We start from the raw sequence: 16,246 nt of genomic DNA on the forward strand, positions 1-16,246 counted from the left end.
TGCCAACAAATTACTTATGTAAGAAACGAAAATAAAAGTTATTTAAGCGCAGCAAGTAGCGCGGTTGGTGGGGCGCTAAAGGCGGCTTGAGTGGTTTAACGGCTAAAAAATGCACGCCGTACAAATTAGAAGTTATGCCGGCAACGGATTTGGTGATTATGCGCATTTTCGAACTAACAAGCAAGCGTGCATATAGAAACTTACTTTATATACTATCACATATTTATCTTATATAATCAATTCACAAACTTTTTTCACCACTTTTTTCAACAACTTTTTATGATTTGCCGAAATTTGCTGTGTACATTGAACTTTTTTTGTAAAGATTCATGAAAAGCAAACCTTGATAGCAACACTTTACGGTGCACGTGACCTTCATTTGTAGAGAAAGAAATTCAAAGCAAGATTTGAACAATTACCTCCATCGATACGCGAGCAGTTTAACGCTTGCGACAGCGCTTTGTAATATATTTGGTAATTTTTTACACTCTTTTGTAAACATCTTTTGTAAACAAATGCCAATTGTAGGCGATTCAGCGCACATTCAGCGATTTCGTGTACTGAATTTGAATTGTATAGACATTAATTAAACACAGTTATGTAAAATTTTGTCAATTTAGTGTTATTCAGCTCAATTCAGCTAATATATTTTGAATATAAGTAAACAAATTAATATTAATATACATCAATTAAACACAATTATGTAAAATTATGTTACTTTAATGCTATTCAGCTCAATTTAGCAAATATATTTTTTGATATACATAAAAAAAAATCTTAATATATACTCGCTTCACGAAATACTACGTTTAATGAACAAAACCCATAAAAAATAGAATGAGCGCTTATTCAGCGCATCTTATATTAAAATTAAAAAAAAAAAGTATCTTCAGCTTGCTCCAAAATTAATATTATTATTGAAAGTAGTAAATTATTTGCAAAGAAATGATACTTATAGAAATTTTTAACATTCTGATCAACAGAGGCTGGTTGTAATCGTGCTTTTAAACGTTTTGGCTTACAATAACTTATATTCACCTGTATTTATCTTATGCTAAAAAAATTTAATTTAAGACCTTGAACAATTTTTTTCTTACTGTTGGTAAGAAATTCAATTTAGTTGAATTAAAATTCGTTTGAAAAATTTGAAACCTTGTGAGTGTATATTCAACTAGCTTAAAATAAATTTTGGACTCAATCAGCCGAATTCAGCGCTATTCAGCTCATTTGAACTGAATTCAGCTGAGATTAGTAACCATTTTCTGTCATGGAACCACTTTTCTTTGCTGCTAATATTAAATTCAACACAGTTGAAAGCTCATCTGAACATGATATAATTTTTAAGTCACACTTAACGTTATTCAGCGTAATTCAGCTGAATTCAAAACCATTCAGCTACACTTAATATTAATTTTCTGTAAGTAAAGCTCTTATGAACATGATATAATTTTAAGTCACATTTAGCGTTATTCAGCGCAGTTCAGCTGAATTGAAAACCATTCAGCTGAACTTAATATTAATTTTCTGTAAGTAAACCACTTTTCTTTGCTCGTAATATTAAATTCAGCGCTGTTGAAAACTCATTTGAACAAAATTTAGTTTTTCTTGTCCTTTAAATTGTTAGAATTGAACATTTTTCTAAAGAAATAATACTCAGCATGCTATAAGCGTACATTTATACAAAATTTGAATTGAAAGATTTCATTCAGCGGAATCAATTTCAATTTGCGTTGCACGTTTGAGTAATTGAAAGCAACGGATACCAATTTTAATAGAAATAATTAGCGAAGCGGATATTCAGCTAGCATTTTATGCATTCAGCCTGCTGTGCTGAGCAATAAAGTGTGTATTTAACGCGCTTTAATTGTATTCAGCGCCTCTTTGCTGCTACTGAGTTTCTCAACTTGCAAGCAGCGTGAATTTACAATTAAATTCACTTAAAACTTACAACTTTCACAGCAAAAAAAATCATGCTTATCTCTGTACTTTTGGCTATGCACGAATTTACATGCAGCCGAACCGACAACAAGTTTGTCGCGTACATGAATTCATTGTCGATTACATAAACTTGCTTGCTTGCGGTCTTGTGGTCAGTGTTTGCCGCAAGTGATGCAATATGCCATTGTATATGCCACTTGAGCGCTGCGCTTGCATGCAAGTAACCGGATAATGACTTAGCATACACACTCACACAAAGGGAGAATTTATTTTTGTTTACACGCTCATTTATTTACAACTTGCCACTCACTTTCTCCAAAACTCAAGTGCACATAAATACACACGTCACTTGTACGTGTGTGTTTGAATACCTTTCACATTGGTATCGGTATCTTGCATTCGCCACTCGCATGCCAACCAGTCACTCAACTTAATGCACTGCTCGGTTGCGCATGCGCAAACAATTCATTGACCGTCGTCGCCCAATGCAGCACTGTTACAAACACACAAACGTTTGTAAGCTATGCAAAGCAGCCAATTGGCCGTCATGCTTGCAAGCTGCCCGGTGGCACGCCACTTCAATGGCCACTGACATACATACATAATTTTAGTATATTTTCAAATAAATGTATGTACTCGGTTGCATGCTTAAATTGCGGTTGTGAAGTAGCGTCGCGTACGTGCAACGAATGTCAATGTTGCTTGGCCTCTTCTTTGATCGAACGAGTCTACATTTTCGTGAAATTCATTTGTCACATTTCCGTTGTACTTTAGACATTGCTTCCGTAAAGCAAAGCAAATAACGCGTAGCAATAAATATGTTCATTTATTTCATTGCAATGACTTAAGTGGCCCATTGATGGGTCGATTGGAGATCGTATTAATGTTTAACGGAAGATAAGCTATACTTATTTTGCTTTTCTCATGCACAAGAAAGCGTAAACCCCATTCTGAGTCATTATTATGTATAATGCAGCAGCAATCACTTTCTTTCAGCTTCCAGTAATCTAAAAGTTTAGATTAGTTTATGTGAAATTGATCTTAACAGGATCACACTTAAACAGCTTAAAACAACGCTCCGTTGTGGTCGCTAACATCGTCTATATACTTGCCTAGCCTCTCCGGCTAGCTCCTCGACTTTACAGTTGTTACCGATCCCGCTATGACCAGGCACCCAAACAAGGTACAATAAAAAATCAAAAGATTTCTTTGTTTTTGTTATTACTAAACTGAATTCCAGTCGTATACTTAAAAAATAAAAAAAAACATGCTAAACACACACTAAGTCTCTACTTTCTTCGATATTTTCAGAATCTGGGCTACTCTCCGATGAAAATACGAAAATTGCGTATAATACTTGGTACCATCGCTGCGCTCGTCGTTATCGCTCTACTCGCTGTGGCGTTAACGTTCATCATCAAAGCTGGGGATGATGATGATGTGACACCACAGGAAAATGATAATGGCCTACATTTGGATGAGGTCATTACCGGGGCATTATCAGCGCATCGCTTCAATGGTACATGGACGCCGCAATCGCGTATACTCTTCCGAGAAAACAATGTAAGCTATTCAATTTATATATATGCGCTACTAGAGCGATGTAAGTAAGCCAAAATGCTACTAAAGAATCCACTTCAATTGCAGTCGATTGTCGAGTACGATGTGAAGACGAAAAAGAAAAGAGTGCTGCTGTATGATGAGCACGTAAGTGACGAATAGTTTAAGATATATTATCAATATCTATATATATATTTATATCATTGCTAATATCACTTTCACAGCGTCAGTACTCGGTCTTCGAAATGTCCGCCGATCGTGAGCTGCTATTATTGGCCAAAAATTTGTCCAAAGTAAGTTATGGCGCTTGCCACAAATATTTCAGCGCGCAACACATTCCCACCTTTTTTTTCTTTGCAGTACTTCCGTCATAGCTTCTTTGCGCAGTATGACATTTACAACATCACATCCGGTCAAATACTGCCGCTGATGATCAATGGCGTACAACAGCTGTTGCTCTTTGCGCAGTGGGCGCCCGTCGGCAACGGGCTGATTATCAATTTTGAACGTAATCTTTACTATAAACCAACCGCCTATGCGGAAGCAATTCCGCTGACAAGTGACGAGAATATCGCCATCTTGAATGGCATACCCGATTGGGTGTATGAAGAGGAGGTGTTTAGTACAAACATCGCGACCTGGTTCAATCCGACCGGCACACATATCGCATTCATCAAATTCGACGACTCACCAACACCCGCCATCAATTTGCCCATATACGGTGAGGCGAACGAACCACGCTTTCAATATCCACTCACCAAATTTATACCGTATCCGAAGGCGGGCACCCCGAATCCGCGTGTCAGTCTCTATACGGCCGATTTGGCGCGCGCGGCTAAAGGTTCAGAGTTTCTCACGCAGATTCCGGTGCCCAGCTCGCTAAACACCGAGAACGACTATATCATCTCAGCGGTGGAATGGTTAGATAGTGAGCGTGTGCTCTCCGTATGGATGAATCGCATACAAAATTTGGCATATCTGCAGGTGTTCGATGGTGTGCGTCGTTTAGAGGTGCGTCAGCGCTAAAGTTCATTTATATAATAGCGCTACTACCAGCTATAATCCTTCCAACTTTGCAGATCTATAATATCGAGTCGAAGACTGGTTGGGTGAATTTGTTTACGCCACCCTTCAAGAACCGCGACGGTTCACGCATAGCCCTAGTACTGCCACAGCTACAGGATGATCAGACTTACTATCGTCAAATCTGCACACTTTCGACGAAAACGGCAGGTGGCGCTGTAGAAACACTAACAAAAGGTAAGTTTGTTGTGGAGGGTATACTTCATTGGGATACGGCCAGCGATGTCATATTCTATATGGCTAATACCGAACAACAATCCCAAGTGGCGCATGTGTATGCGATCAAAGCAGAGACCGGCCGCACTCCACAGTGCCTCACATGTGGGCTGCATGTATCGGGCGGTGAGTTAAACATCGAAAGCATGTTGGCTTTAAACACCAACTGATTTAATTGTTATAATTTTATTTTGACAGACGTACAGCAAACATACTATGAGGTGTCTTTCAGTCACGAACGCCAAATGGCGATCACTTCGGATGGTCCTGGCATACCGATGACTGTGTTATATGAATGGAACTGGGAAAATGGTGAGTTCATAACATTTTTAATCATACGCAACAAGCCTGTTGAAACTTTTTTAAAAACAAACAGATCAGGTGGTGCTGAAGAAGGTCATTGATTGGGAATTGAATACCGAACTACGTGCGAAACTGAAACTGAAAGCTATGCCCACCTATGAAATACATACCTTCCCTATAGCGGGAAACTTTACTGCCAAAGTGTTGCTACAATTGCCACCCAACCTCGATCGTAGTGGCAACACTAAATATCCACTACTAGTGGACGTCTATGGTGGACCCGACTCTACCTCGGTATGCACATGAATATGGGTATTTTTTGAAATTTTTGTGACGCATTTGCGTTACAATTACAGGTGCTCGATCGTTGGATGATTGACTGGGGCACCTACCTCTCATCAAACCAGTCTGTGATTTATGCCAAGATTGATGGACGCGGTTCCGGCTCACGTGGTGATAAACTATTGCATTCGATATATCTAAAATTGGGCACTTTAGAGATCACCGATCAAGTTGATGTAACCAGGTGGGCACAAATCTGTATATACAAGCGTGTGTGTACTAATTTTTCTATGTATATATATATACATTTCTTCTTCTTCTTTTTTGTTTTATATCACCTTACAGACAACTGCAGCAGAAATTTTCATTTATTGATGCCAATCACACAGGCATCTGGGGTTGGAGTTATGGCGGCTATGCGGCCGCTATGGCTTTGGCCAATGACGACAGTCAAGTGTTCCGTTGTGCCGCTTCTGTGGCACCAGTAACCGATTGGTCTTACTATGGTGAGCTTTAGTTGACTATAACGGTGTTTTTTATATATTATAAAGCTGGGCTCTTTGAAATATTATATGCTCGCAATTGCTTGTATTTGCAGACTCCATTTACACTGAACGCTATATGAGTCTGCCCAAATTGAACGAAGCTGGTTACGCGAATTCTCAACTCACCACACGCGCACAGCGTTTGCGCGGCAAGAAATTCATGCTGATCCACGGCACTCTCGATGACAACGTGCACTACCAACAGGCTATGATTTTAGCGAAGAATTTGGAGAGATTTGATATTCTGTTCAAGCAAATTGTAAGTATTTTTTTTTTTTTGAAAATTCTTTCGTGAGATATAAGGAGTCCTAAGTATCAGAAGAGCTCAACTAATCATGGTAAAAGCTTATAATTCTAAAAACTCGTACACGTTTTTTGTTTTTGTGAGAATTGTAGAATTTTTGAATAATATTTTTCAATTAAACTCTACAATGCTTTAAAGATTCAAGATTTTAAGGTTTGAACTTAACAAGTCAAAAAAATTAATTAAAAAGAGTCTTTTATAAAACAAGTTTTGAAAATTTTCAAAAATTGAAAATAAATAATTTTAATTAAAACTTTAAATTTGTGTAAAAAACCATCTTAAACATTATTTAAAATTTCAAAAATTCAAAATAAATTCTACGTAAAAAAAAAAGAAAAAAGTTTTGAAAATTATTAAGAATTTCAAATAAGTTTTTATGCTTAAGTAAAAAAACTCGCAAAAATTCTGAAAATATTTTAGAATCCCAAATGAATTTTTAAGTTTATAACAAAAAAACAGTTTAAAAAAGTTTTGAAAATTTTTAAAAATTTCAAATTAAATTTTTAGTTTTTTAATTGAAAAAAGTTTTGAAAATTATTAAGAATTCCGAAGTAGTTTTTATGCTTACATAAAAAAATTAGAAAAAATTTTAAAAATATTCCAGAATTGAAATTGAATTTTTAAGAATAAATAACACAAATTAAAAGGTTTTGAAAATTATTAATAATTGAAAACTTATTTTTAATTTTATATAAAGAAATTCAAAATTTTTTTGAAAATTCTTTAAAACTTTCAAATTAAGTTTTTAGTTTTTTTTAATTGAAAAAAGTTTTGAAAATTATAAAAAATTCCAAATTCATTTATATGTCTAATTAATATAAAAAAGTTTCGAAATTTTTTAGAACTTTAAATTATTTTTTAATTCAAAAATTTATAGTAAAGTATTCTCTCTTCCCGCCACTTCTTACAGAGCTACACCGACGAAGACCACAGCTTGGCCTCGGTGCGCCCGCATTTATATCACTCGTTGGATCGTTTCTTCGGCGACTGCTTCGGCAACAAGCGCATGATGTCGCGTTGGAATGGCAAATGATTGTATCGTCATAACAGCAACACCAACAGCAAGAGGACGAACAAACAAGGAATATAGCGAAGACAAAAAGCAAGAAAAGAAAAGAAAACAGAAAGCTAATATCAGAGTCAGAAGAGAGACTCAACCACAGACAATATCGGTGTGAATTAAAGTTAAAATTAAAATTGATAATAATTAGAAAAAAGCACAAACAAAAAAGAACTAGCATGTGAGCAATATGCTCAAGTGAAAACGCACCCATAAGTGAAAAAATATTCGCAATTCAAAAAATGAAGCATATGCGTAGGCGAACGAATTTTTGTACTTAATAAACAGATGTAAGTGTAAGCAATTTTTTTTTTAATTTTAAAATATATAAATACATACATACGTACATACATACATACATACATAGAAGAGCTGAGATAGCATTTAACTATTAATAGTGTCTCAAATTAACGCAACAACAAAATTAGAACGCATTAACATGTTACATACACGCACACATACATATGTGGCGATGAGGTTTACAGTAGACAAATTTTACTAGTGTTTAATAAAAAATATTATAAATAGAATTAAGAGGAAGGAAAGCAAACAGGAAGAAAACAACAGAAAAATAGAATTAAGGAAAGCAAAAAAATTGGAAAAACAGACAAAGAAACTTAGTTTCACACACATAACGTTATGAAAAGGACATTTTAACGTAAACACACAAAGAAAGGGCGATGAAAGTTATTTTTTTGAATTTTTGGAAAACACGCAACTCCAAAACAAAATTTATGTTTTATACACATACATACATACAAACATATGTACGCACATATATATGCAAAGCTTGTAGTTGTAGTTGGTAGAAATGTTTAAATTTTTTTTTAATTTAAAATATTTTTTTTTATTTAAATTTTTTTTTATTTTAAAATTTTTTTCGTTATTTATATAAAATTTTGTCTTCCGTTAGTGCTTGTCTGAATTGTACATATTTTCATGGGTTTATTTATCGATTAAGCGGCACACATAAACACATATATAAAAGCACACATTTTAAACTTAAATTTTTGTGGAAAAAATTAAAAATTTTGTGAAAAAGCTACAAATTTCGTTTATGTCCGTTATGGACACACTTAAAAAAAAAGTTTTCACACTTAAAAATTTTTTTTTAATAATAAATTTTTGTTTCAAAACAAGCACACACTTTAAAACCATTCTTTTTGTGAAAAAATTACAATTTTTTTTGTGAAAATTACAAATTTTTGTTTCAAAACAAGCACACACTTTAAAACAAAAATTTTTGTTAAAATAGAAACAGAAAATTTTATTTAACAAAAACAACCTTTTTAAAACAAATTGTTTAAAAATATTTTTTAATTTGCTTTTTCTTTATTTTTAGAAATTTTCTTAATATCTTTCTGTATATAGTAGCATAGAAACCAATTTACTAACACTAATTAGATTAAAAAACTTTAATTTAAGTCAAATAAATATTAAACAATAGCGGCGCCGACTATTCTTTTAAACCATCTTTTCATTATTAGTATTATTATTCCAATATTTTTTATTTATTATTATTATTATTATAATTTTTTGTTATCATTATTCTTAATTTTTGGAATTTATTTATTTTTTTTTTTTAATTATTGCTTATTTATTTTTGTATATATATTTTTTTTATTCCTATTTTTTGAATTTTTTTTATTTCTCGCATTATTTATTATTTTTCTTATTGCTTACTGAAAAAACAATTATTGCTTATTAATTATATTTTTTATTATTATTATTCTATTTTTTGGAGTTTTACAAAAAAAATATGTTAATAATAACAATTTTATTTACGTAAATTTCTTTGCAAAACTTCTAATTTTTATTGAATTTTTATTACAAAAAATTATTTAAAATTTAAAATTTTTTTTTAAATTTTTTGGATGGAATAATTTTTTATATACACATTTTTTCAAATATTTTTTAATTTTATTTTTTTTATTGCTGGCATTCAACTCTGCACTTTTTTGCATTTTTCTAAAAGCAAAATTCTAAATTTTATGAAAGAGGTGATTAATTTATGCTTAAAGCAGTTTTTAAAACCAATTTTTTTTTATGAACACTTTTTTGAAATAATTTTTATTATTTCTTTTTTTTTTTGGCATTGAATTTTGAATTTTTTAAAGACAAATTGCTAAATTTTTATCAATTAAATAATCAATTTATGCATTTGTTTATTTTTGGAAAGGAAATATTTTTTATAAACACATTTTTTCAAATTTTCGTATATAATTTTTTTTTAAACAAATTTTTTCAAAAAAAATATTTGAAGCAATTTTTTATTTCTTGCTTAAAACTTTTTTTTTGGAAGGAAAGTTTTTTTTAACACTTTTAAAAAAAAATGTATTATTATTTTAAAAAAATATATTTTTTTCATTTTATTTTATTTTTGTTGGCATTCAAATCTGCTAACAAAAATAAGTTTAAATTGCAAAACATGCAAGTAAAACAAGTAAATTACTTAATTTTACAAGCATAGCTGTTACAATGAAGCAAATATTCTAAAAACCAATATGAGCAAAATCACAAAATAAAAAAACAAACACAAAACACTTCCGAAGCACAGCCAAAGCGGCAGCAGAAAGCGGAGAAAACAGTGAAAAAGTTGAAATTTTTTTGTATTTTGTATTTGGCTTGCAAAAACAAATAACTGTAATATACTAATTTATGCCAAAACAGCAAAACATTTTTTTATAGCAATATTACAACAACAAAAGTAATAAATAGCATATACACGAATTTCAAAAATAAACGAAAAAGTAAATTAAAAAATATTTTTAACACAAAACACACATTTTGTATGAAAAAAATCAAAAAAGTAAACATAAAAAATATCAAATACAAAAAAAAAAATAAAAAACAAAAAAAATTAAATACAAAAAAAATCTGCTTTACAAACACAAAGCAAAACTACAATAGCATATATGTATGTAGGTATGTAGGCAGGCCGGCACGTACCCAACACCGACGCATACATGCAAACAGTTTCAGGTCAAACACGCACAAACACACAATAAATACACACAAACATGCCGCATAGCGTGCAAAGTGCGAAATTTTTTGCTTACGCACAAAAAACGTTTAATTTTCGCCACTCAACGCAGCTATGTTGGTGCACAAACCACGTATTTATGTATAAGCGTTGTAGCAGCTTACATTTCATTTCTGTAAATATATATGTATGTGTTAATTTCTATTGTATCATAATTTTCCACACTTATGTAAACGGCAATTTTAGCTCACTGCTTTCTTTAGTTAGAAAATCAAGTATGAGTGCAGCATACAATACAAATGAAGGTTGTTGTTGTACTGGCGCACACATACTTACACACACAGGCAAAAATGCTTACAATTACTTTGTAAATGATTTTCAACTGTTTATTGATTTTTGAGTATAAAAAATGCGTTCAATTTGTATAATTTATTGTTGTTTTTGTTAATTTCTTTTTGTTTTTGGTTAAGCTTAAACTAAATGTTATTGCTGATGTTAATGATAACAGTGATGTTAAAAATGATAATAAATAATAATAATTATTATAGAATTTAATAGCTATTGTTAATTATTGTAAATAATTAAGTAGAATCGACCAACAACTTAATTAAATTGTACAATAAATTAAAAAATTCCAAAATAATTCTTTGAAAATAACTTTGCGTATATTTTTTTATTTTTTTTTTTGGGCGTGACTGGAAAGGAAATAAGTCAATTTATAAGAACTTGGTTAAATTTTTGGTAAGTAAGCGGAACAGAAGGTTTCAAGGGCGGAGTACACACTTGTAGAAAAAATTAAAAAAAAGTTTAAAGATTTCTAAATAGAATGTTAATAAGAAGTTGAATTATATTATATTACAATTTTTTTTTTCAATTTTCATAGAATTTAATTAATAACAAAAACCACAAAATAACTCTGCATTTAACATGCATTCGCTCGCTGTTATTTCAGCATAATCGTAACTCACGTATACCAGTATTATTGCTTTCACTCACTCGCTCTCGGTTTCTCCATGCAAAACATACAAAGCACTTACACTCTTCCTCCCTCAACAATAATTAACAGCGCTTTCTATTTTGTAAAGAACTCTCAGCTAACAGCACCACCTGTTGAACCCAAGGAATTTTGTACATATACATACATATGCTCTACGTTCACATAAATAATGCCTCCCACATTAACTACGTCATTATTTTAACCTATCACTACATGCATAAGTATTTCTTCCTCTTAATGCATTTTACGCCGTAAATTTATCAGCTCTTCTGTGTTTTGCTCCACCGGTGCGAGTGGCTTTGTACATATACATACATACGATTATGTCAGGGAAGAGAAAATATGTGAAAAGCAAATATGAAATGACGAAGGTTTGCGTTAGTAATCGGTGACAATACTAAACTTCGCGCCAATTTTCATATTCGCTCTTTCGCAGAGTGTCTCTTGCTGTACTTTTATTTTATTTATCTTCGTCTGCTTTTACTACGTTTTCCGACTTTTCTATGGTTGTATATGTATGTGTGGGCAACATTGGCGCTTTAAAGGGTACAATTCAGTGTATTATTAGTAAACGTTTAGTAGTGACTATGCGCTTGCTTGTTATGGTGGCTTCAGAGAGGAGCTATGTTGCATTTTCTAATGATAATTGCAATTTTTTGCATTTACGAATATTTGTGAGTAAAATTTTTAATTATTAAATTAAATAATATTTTGCTTACATTTAATCTCTTAATTAAACTTCAAATGTTAGAAACCATTTCTGCTGAAAAGTTTTGAGAAAATTCCACCAGCAGTTAATACTATATGATTTTTCCAAAAAAATTATTTTTCTAAATAGGTAGGTTTGTCCTTAATTACTATGCCAAATATGAGCGGGATCTGTGCGGCAGTTGGTTTACTGCAGCTGCTTAATCCGCTATACCACAGTAGTGCCTTGCGATTTTTGCAATGGATAAAAATGTCGAAGAAAGAATTTGTCTCAAGTTTTGTATTTATAACCGAATTTCGCATGCGGAATCATTGCGAATGTTGGAAAAGGCTTACAGTGATTCAGTTTTATCAAAAATACAATCCCACGAGTGGTACAAAAGCCTTCAAAGACGGTTAAGAAATCGTTGAATTCATTCTGGCCGACTTTCGACCTCTTCAACTGATAAAAATATTAAAAAAGTGAAAAATATGGTGCTTGAAAATCGTCAAGGAAGTCTTACAGAGATGGCGGCATCGACATCTCTCGCGAGTCCGTTCGAATGGTTTTGGTGGATATTTTGTGTATGAAACGCGTTCTTAATCGACTCGCTACGATAAAGCTGATTTTTTTTTATCGTAAAAAGGTCTCTTTGGACATGCCTGATCATGCGAATTCCGATCCCAGATTCATGCATTATTACTGCCAATTAGATATGTTTTTATGAGTTTGACATGCAAACAAGTCAACAATCAACAGAATGGAGGAAAAATACAAGCCGAAACCAAAAAAACCACACCAAATCCGCTCAAAAATCAAGATGATGCTGATTTTTTTCGATATTTGTGGTTTGGTGCATCAAAAATTTCTTCCTGAGGGACAGACGGTCATTAAGGAGTGCTATTTGGCCATATTGAGGCGTTTGCCATTCGTCGAAAACGGCCGGCATTGTGGAAGAAAAATTCAAGGATATATTGATAATTTTCTTATTGCATTACAAAAATTAGTTCTTTAGCGGAGATGGGATAAATTTTGTATAGTTGAACTGAACTATATGAGAATATCTTCTAAAGGATTTTTTAGATTTCGGCAATGGGGAAAGCCGAAATCACTGCAGTAGTGCCGAACTATATTTAGCGCCGTCAGCGAACACATGTTACTCGAAAATTATTTAAATTTCGTCTTCAAAAAATTATTTGTGTTCTTTAATTATAACCCTCTCCTTATGCTTTTAAAATTTATACAGCAGTTTTTTTTTGTTTTGAAATTCCAAAAATCGGTCTTTGTTTAACGTATTAATTAAGAAAATCATAACATAAAATTGATATAAATTTTTTGGTTGTGCATTTTATATTTAAATTTTTTTTTTATACAAGAATTTTTTTTATTTCAAAAAATTAAATTTTATTTTATTTCCGTCAATAAATTAAATTCTCAACTATGACATTACTTTAAATTCCACCAATCTTTACTAGAGCATATGCCCAGCATATGATGCTTTAAGCTACTTTACTCTCACTGTTTTTCAAACTATTGTTTTGCGTTTAAAAAAAAAACGTTGAAAAAAAGTCCAACAATGAAATTAGTAAAGTGAGTCAATGCCAAACGCGAAATCACAGTGCTCCGTGAAACGTTGGTGTAAGCAAATAATGAAATTCCAGCAGCTGCAGAGACAACTGAGCGGCGCTTTTGAAACAACGCACAGGATGCATAAATACTCGTACTACTCGGGTACTCTGGCGCTCGGACAGTCAAGGTAAAGTGTTGAATGAAATATGTAGTAAACTAGTGGGTGTCAAGGCGCGGGATGCGCCGGAGCAAAGTGTGTGCGCAGTACTTGACAGCTTTTGCTGAATGACCACGGGCTATTCATGTCATACTCAAACAATTGTTTACCAGTGCTGCCACCTGCCTCATGCCAGGTGGTGCCAATAAATTGTGAATGTATGTAGTTTACAAGATTTTAAAAATTAAAGCATGTAAATAGCGGCGAGTGAAGAGCGTGGAAAATGAACGCCTGTGAAGTACTTTACGTTGCTGGGGCTGCTCCGGCAATGTTGCTAGGCGATCACTGCCACAGTCGAAGGCGTGTATGCAAATGGGCGTAAGTGAATGTGCAAACAATTTGTATTTACCTTTAAAGAGGTAAATGTTGAGTCCGTTGCCACCTACATTGTGTACACGGAAAAGTTTTGTAAGTCGTTGTCTGAAACGGTAGGGTCGTGACTGAACAGGGGGAGTATATAAATTATGAGCAACTGCCCACTGATTTATGGATTAAATTGACAAGTTCAAGATGATAAAAACATTCGAAAATATGCGATCTATAGACGACAAGATTTGTATGAAGGAAGATTGTTGATCAAGTGAGATCTAGGCTTTAGGAACACAGCCATGATATTAACCAAATACTTGTAGATCCAAAATTTTTAGGAATTATCTTTTACAGTATGTTAGGAAATATTAGTAAACAAGTATATCAAAGGCTCTTGTCCTCTGAAAACTCAGAAAGGTAAAAGAAAAAACTTTTGGTGAACACCGAAGCTAACGTATGTCAGATCTTCGAGCAGATATCTACACCGGAAAAAGCTCGCAACAATGAGCGAAGCTCAGCAGGGAGGTAAGGTTGAAGATGGAGTTTTTTGTAAGGGACTCTTCGTCAATCTTCGCTTTACTCCAGCAGCTAGCGCTGATATCGCTAACTGTGCACTCAAATCTAGTCGAGGAGTATATGTTCTCACTAAAAATAGCATAAAGCTAGTTACTTCATCGTCAGAATCATTCGGGTGCCTGGTAGCCAGATGGGGTACCTTTGCCCCGCTCATATCGGATCCTTTTGACCTAGAGCAAAACAGAGGAGATTAACTAAACTACTTGTCCTTAACTTGCCGCAATCATAGGGATTCTTTCCGGATGCCAGACGCAAGTTGTCAAAGTTTTATGGTAGAGGGTGAGAATGAGACATCCTGGCACTTTTTTTATTTCTTACAATTCACTACATCACTTTTGTATCATAAACTTTTCGGCCTCCGCTCAGATAGGGAGATATAACCAATAGATAACTAATAGGTAACCATTATATAACCAATATATAACCATTTTATAACCAAAACTCAAATTAATAATTTTCTTTTCCATTTTTTTATTTCAATATGAGTGGTTTCTATTATATCGTTTTTCCTTTTCCTTTAAACTTACGAAAAGTGAGTTTACGTTATTTTGCATTTTAGGTGACGATATATTTCTAGGATATAAGAAAAGCATTTTTTTTATAAGAAATATGCTAAACATATATTTTTCTTTAAGCATAACGTACACAGTTGACCAAACACAAATTTTAAAATTATTTAATATGCTTCACAAACTACTTTAACTTTATTTTCTGAGCTGTCCCAGCCACTGCCACACAATACGACTGCGCACAAACTCCTTGGCAACTCGTTAAGTGCACAGCACTGCGTCTTACACCTTATTGTGCATTACAAGAAGTTAGCACCTTGTTTATTGTACGAGAAATACATCAGCCGCATCGGTGCAAATTGTTTAATGCCATCACGTATACGTAACTTTTTGCATACACAACTCGAGACGCGGCATACAAAACCAAAAGAAGAAAAAAAACAAAAGCAAAACACAAAGAAAAAAAGCAAAACAAAGAAGGAAGAAAACAACGTCATTAGCAATGAATTCGAGCAGCAGTTGCTCTTGCTGTTGGCCTGCAACATTGTGATTCGAACAACGCGCGCCGTGCCGGGATGCCAGCAGATGCCTGCTCTTCCTGCATTCGTGTCCATGTTTTGTTGCCTTGCCATGCGCCATTGTCCTTTTGCATACAAAATTGTAAGGAAAACAGGACATGTGCCTTGCATCCGGTTCTACATGCCTGCACATCATCTTCTTGCCGGCACATTTTTGTAAAATTAATTCTTTATGTGCCACCCAATGTACGCAACACAGGCGTGAAGGCAACACTCAGTTGCCATAACCTCACACAGCAACGCAGTAAGTGTGCAGGCACTCAGCCTGCCAGTTTGCCAACACAACAGCACTTCATTGCCTAGTTATACACACACATATATGCATGTTCCATCAGTTGACGCCGTTGCAGTAGCAGTAGCAATAATCAGCAACGCAGCAACGGCATATGATTTGCGCTCACTTCGCAATGTGCCGCATAAAACTTTCACACTTTGGCGGCGAAAAAGTTTGCAAGGGTGCACATGTAATATACAGCGCTTTTTCATGTGTGCAGGTTGCGGAAGGGCGTGTAACGTGCCTTCCGGTAGG

At 33.6% G+C, this 16,246-nt stretch overlaps 1 protein-coding gene across 6 annotated transcripts in view; it reads left to right on the forward strand.

The window, feature by feature from the left end:
- Positions 1–8,349, forward strand: part of LOC105227202 (venom dipeptidyl peptidase 4) — a 118,829-nt gene extending 110,480 nt beyond the window's left edge. For all 6 annotated transcript variants that reach the window (XM_049459286.1, XM_049459287.1, XM_049459288.1 and 3 more), the window contains 11 exons: positions 3,250–3,501; positions 3,586–3,645; positions 3,723–3,791; positions 3,859–4,509; positions 4,578–4,923; positions 4,996–5,109; positions 5,174–5,394; positions 5,457–5,626; positions 5,728–5,888; positions 5,981–6,186; positions 7,142–8,349. In XM_049459286.1, coding sequence (XP_049315243.1) covers positions 3,250–3,501; positions 3,586–3,645; positions 3,723–3,791; positions 3,859–4,509; positions 4,578–4,923; positions 4,996–5,109; positions 5,174–5,394; positions 5,457–5,626; positions 5,728–5,888; positions 5,981–6,186; positions 7,142–7,264 — 2,373 coding nt within the window. In that variant the 3' untranslated portion in view covers positions 7,265–8,349. The remainder of the gene's footprint in view (positions 1–3,249; positions 3,502–3,585; positions 3,646–3,722; positions 3,792–3,858; positions 4,510–4,577; positions 4,924–4,995; positions 5,110–5,173; positions 5,395–5,456; positions 5,627–5,727; positions 5,889–5,980; positions 6,187–7,141) is intronic.
- Positions 8,350–16,246: the final 7,897 nt, after the last annotated feature.

This window comes from Bactrocera dorsalis, chromosome 5 (genome assembly GCF_023373825.1).
Source record: "Bactrocera dorsalis isolate Fly_Bdor chromosome 5, ASM2337382v1, whole genome shotgun sequence".
NCBI lineage: Eukaryota > Metazoa > Arthropoda > Insecta > Diptera > Tephritidae > Bactrocera > Bactrocera dorsalis.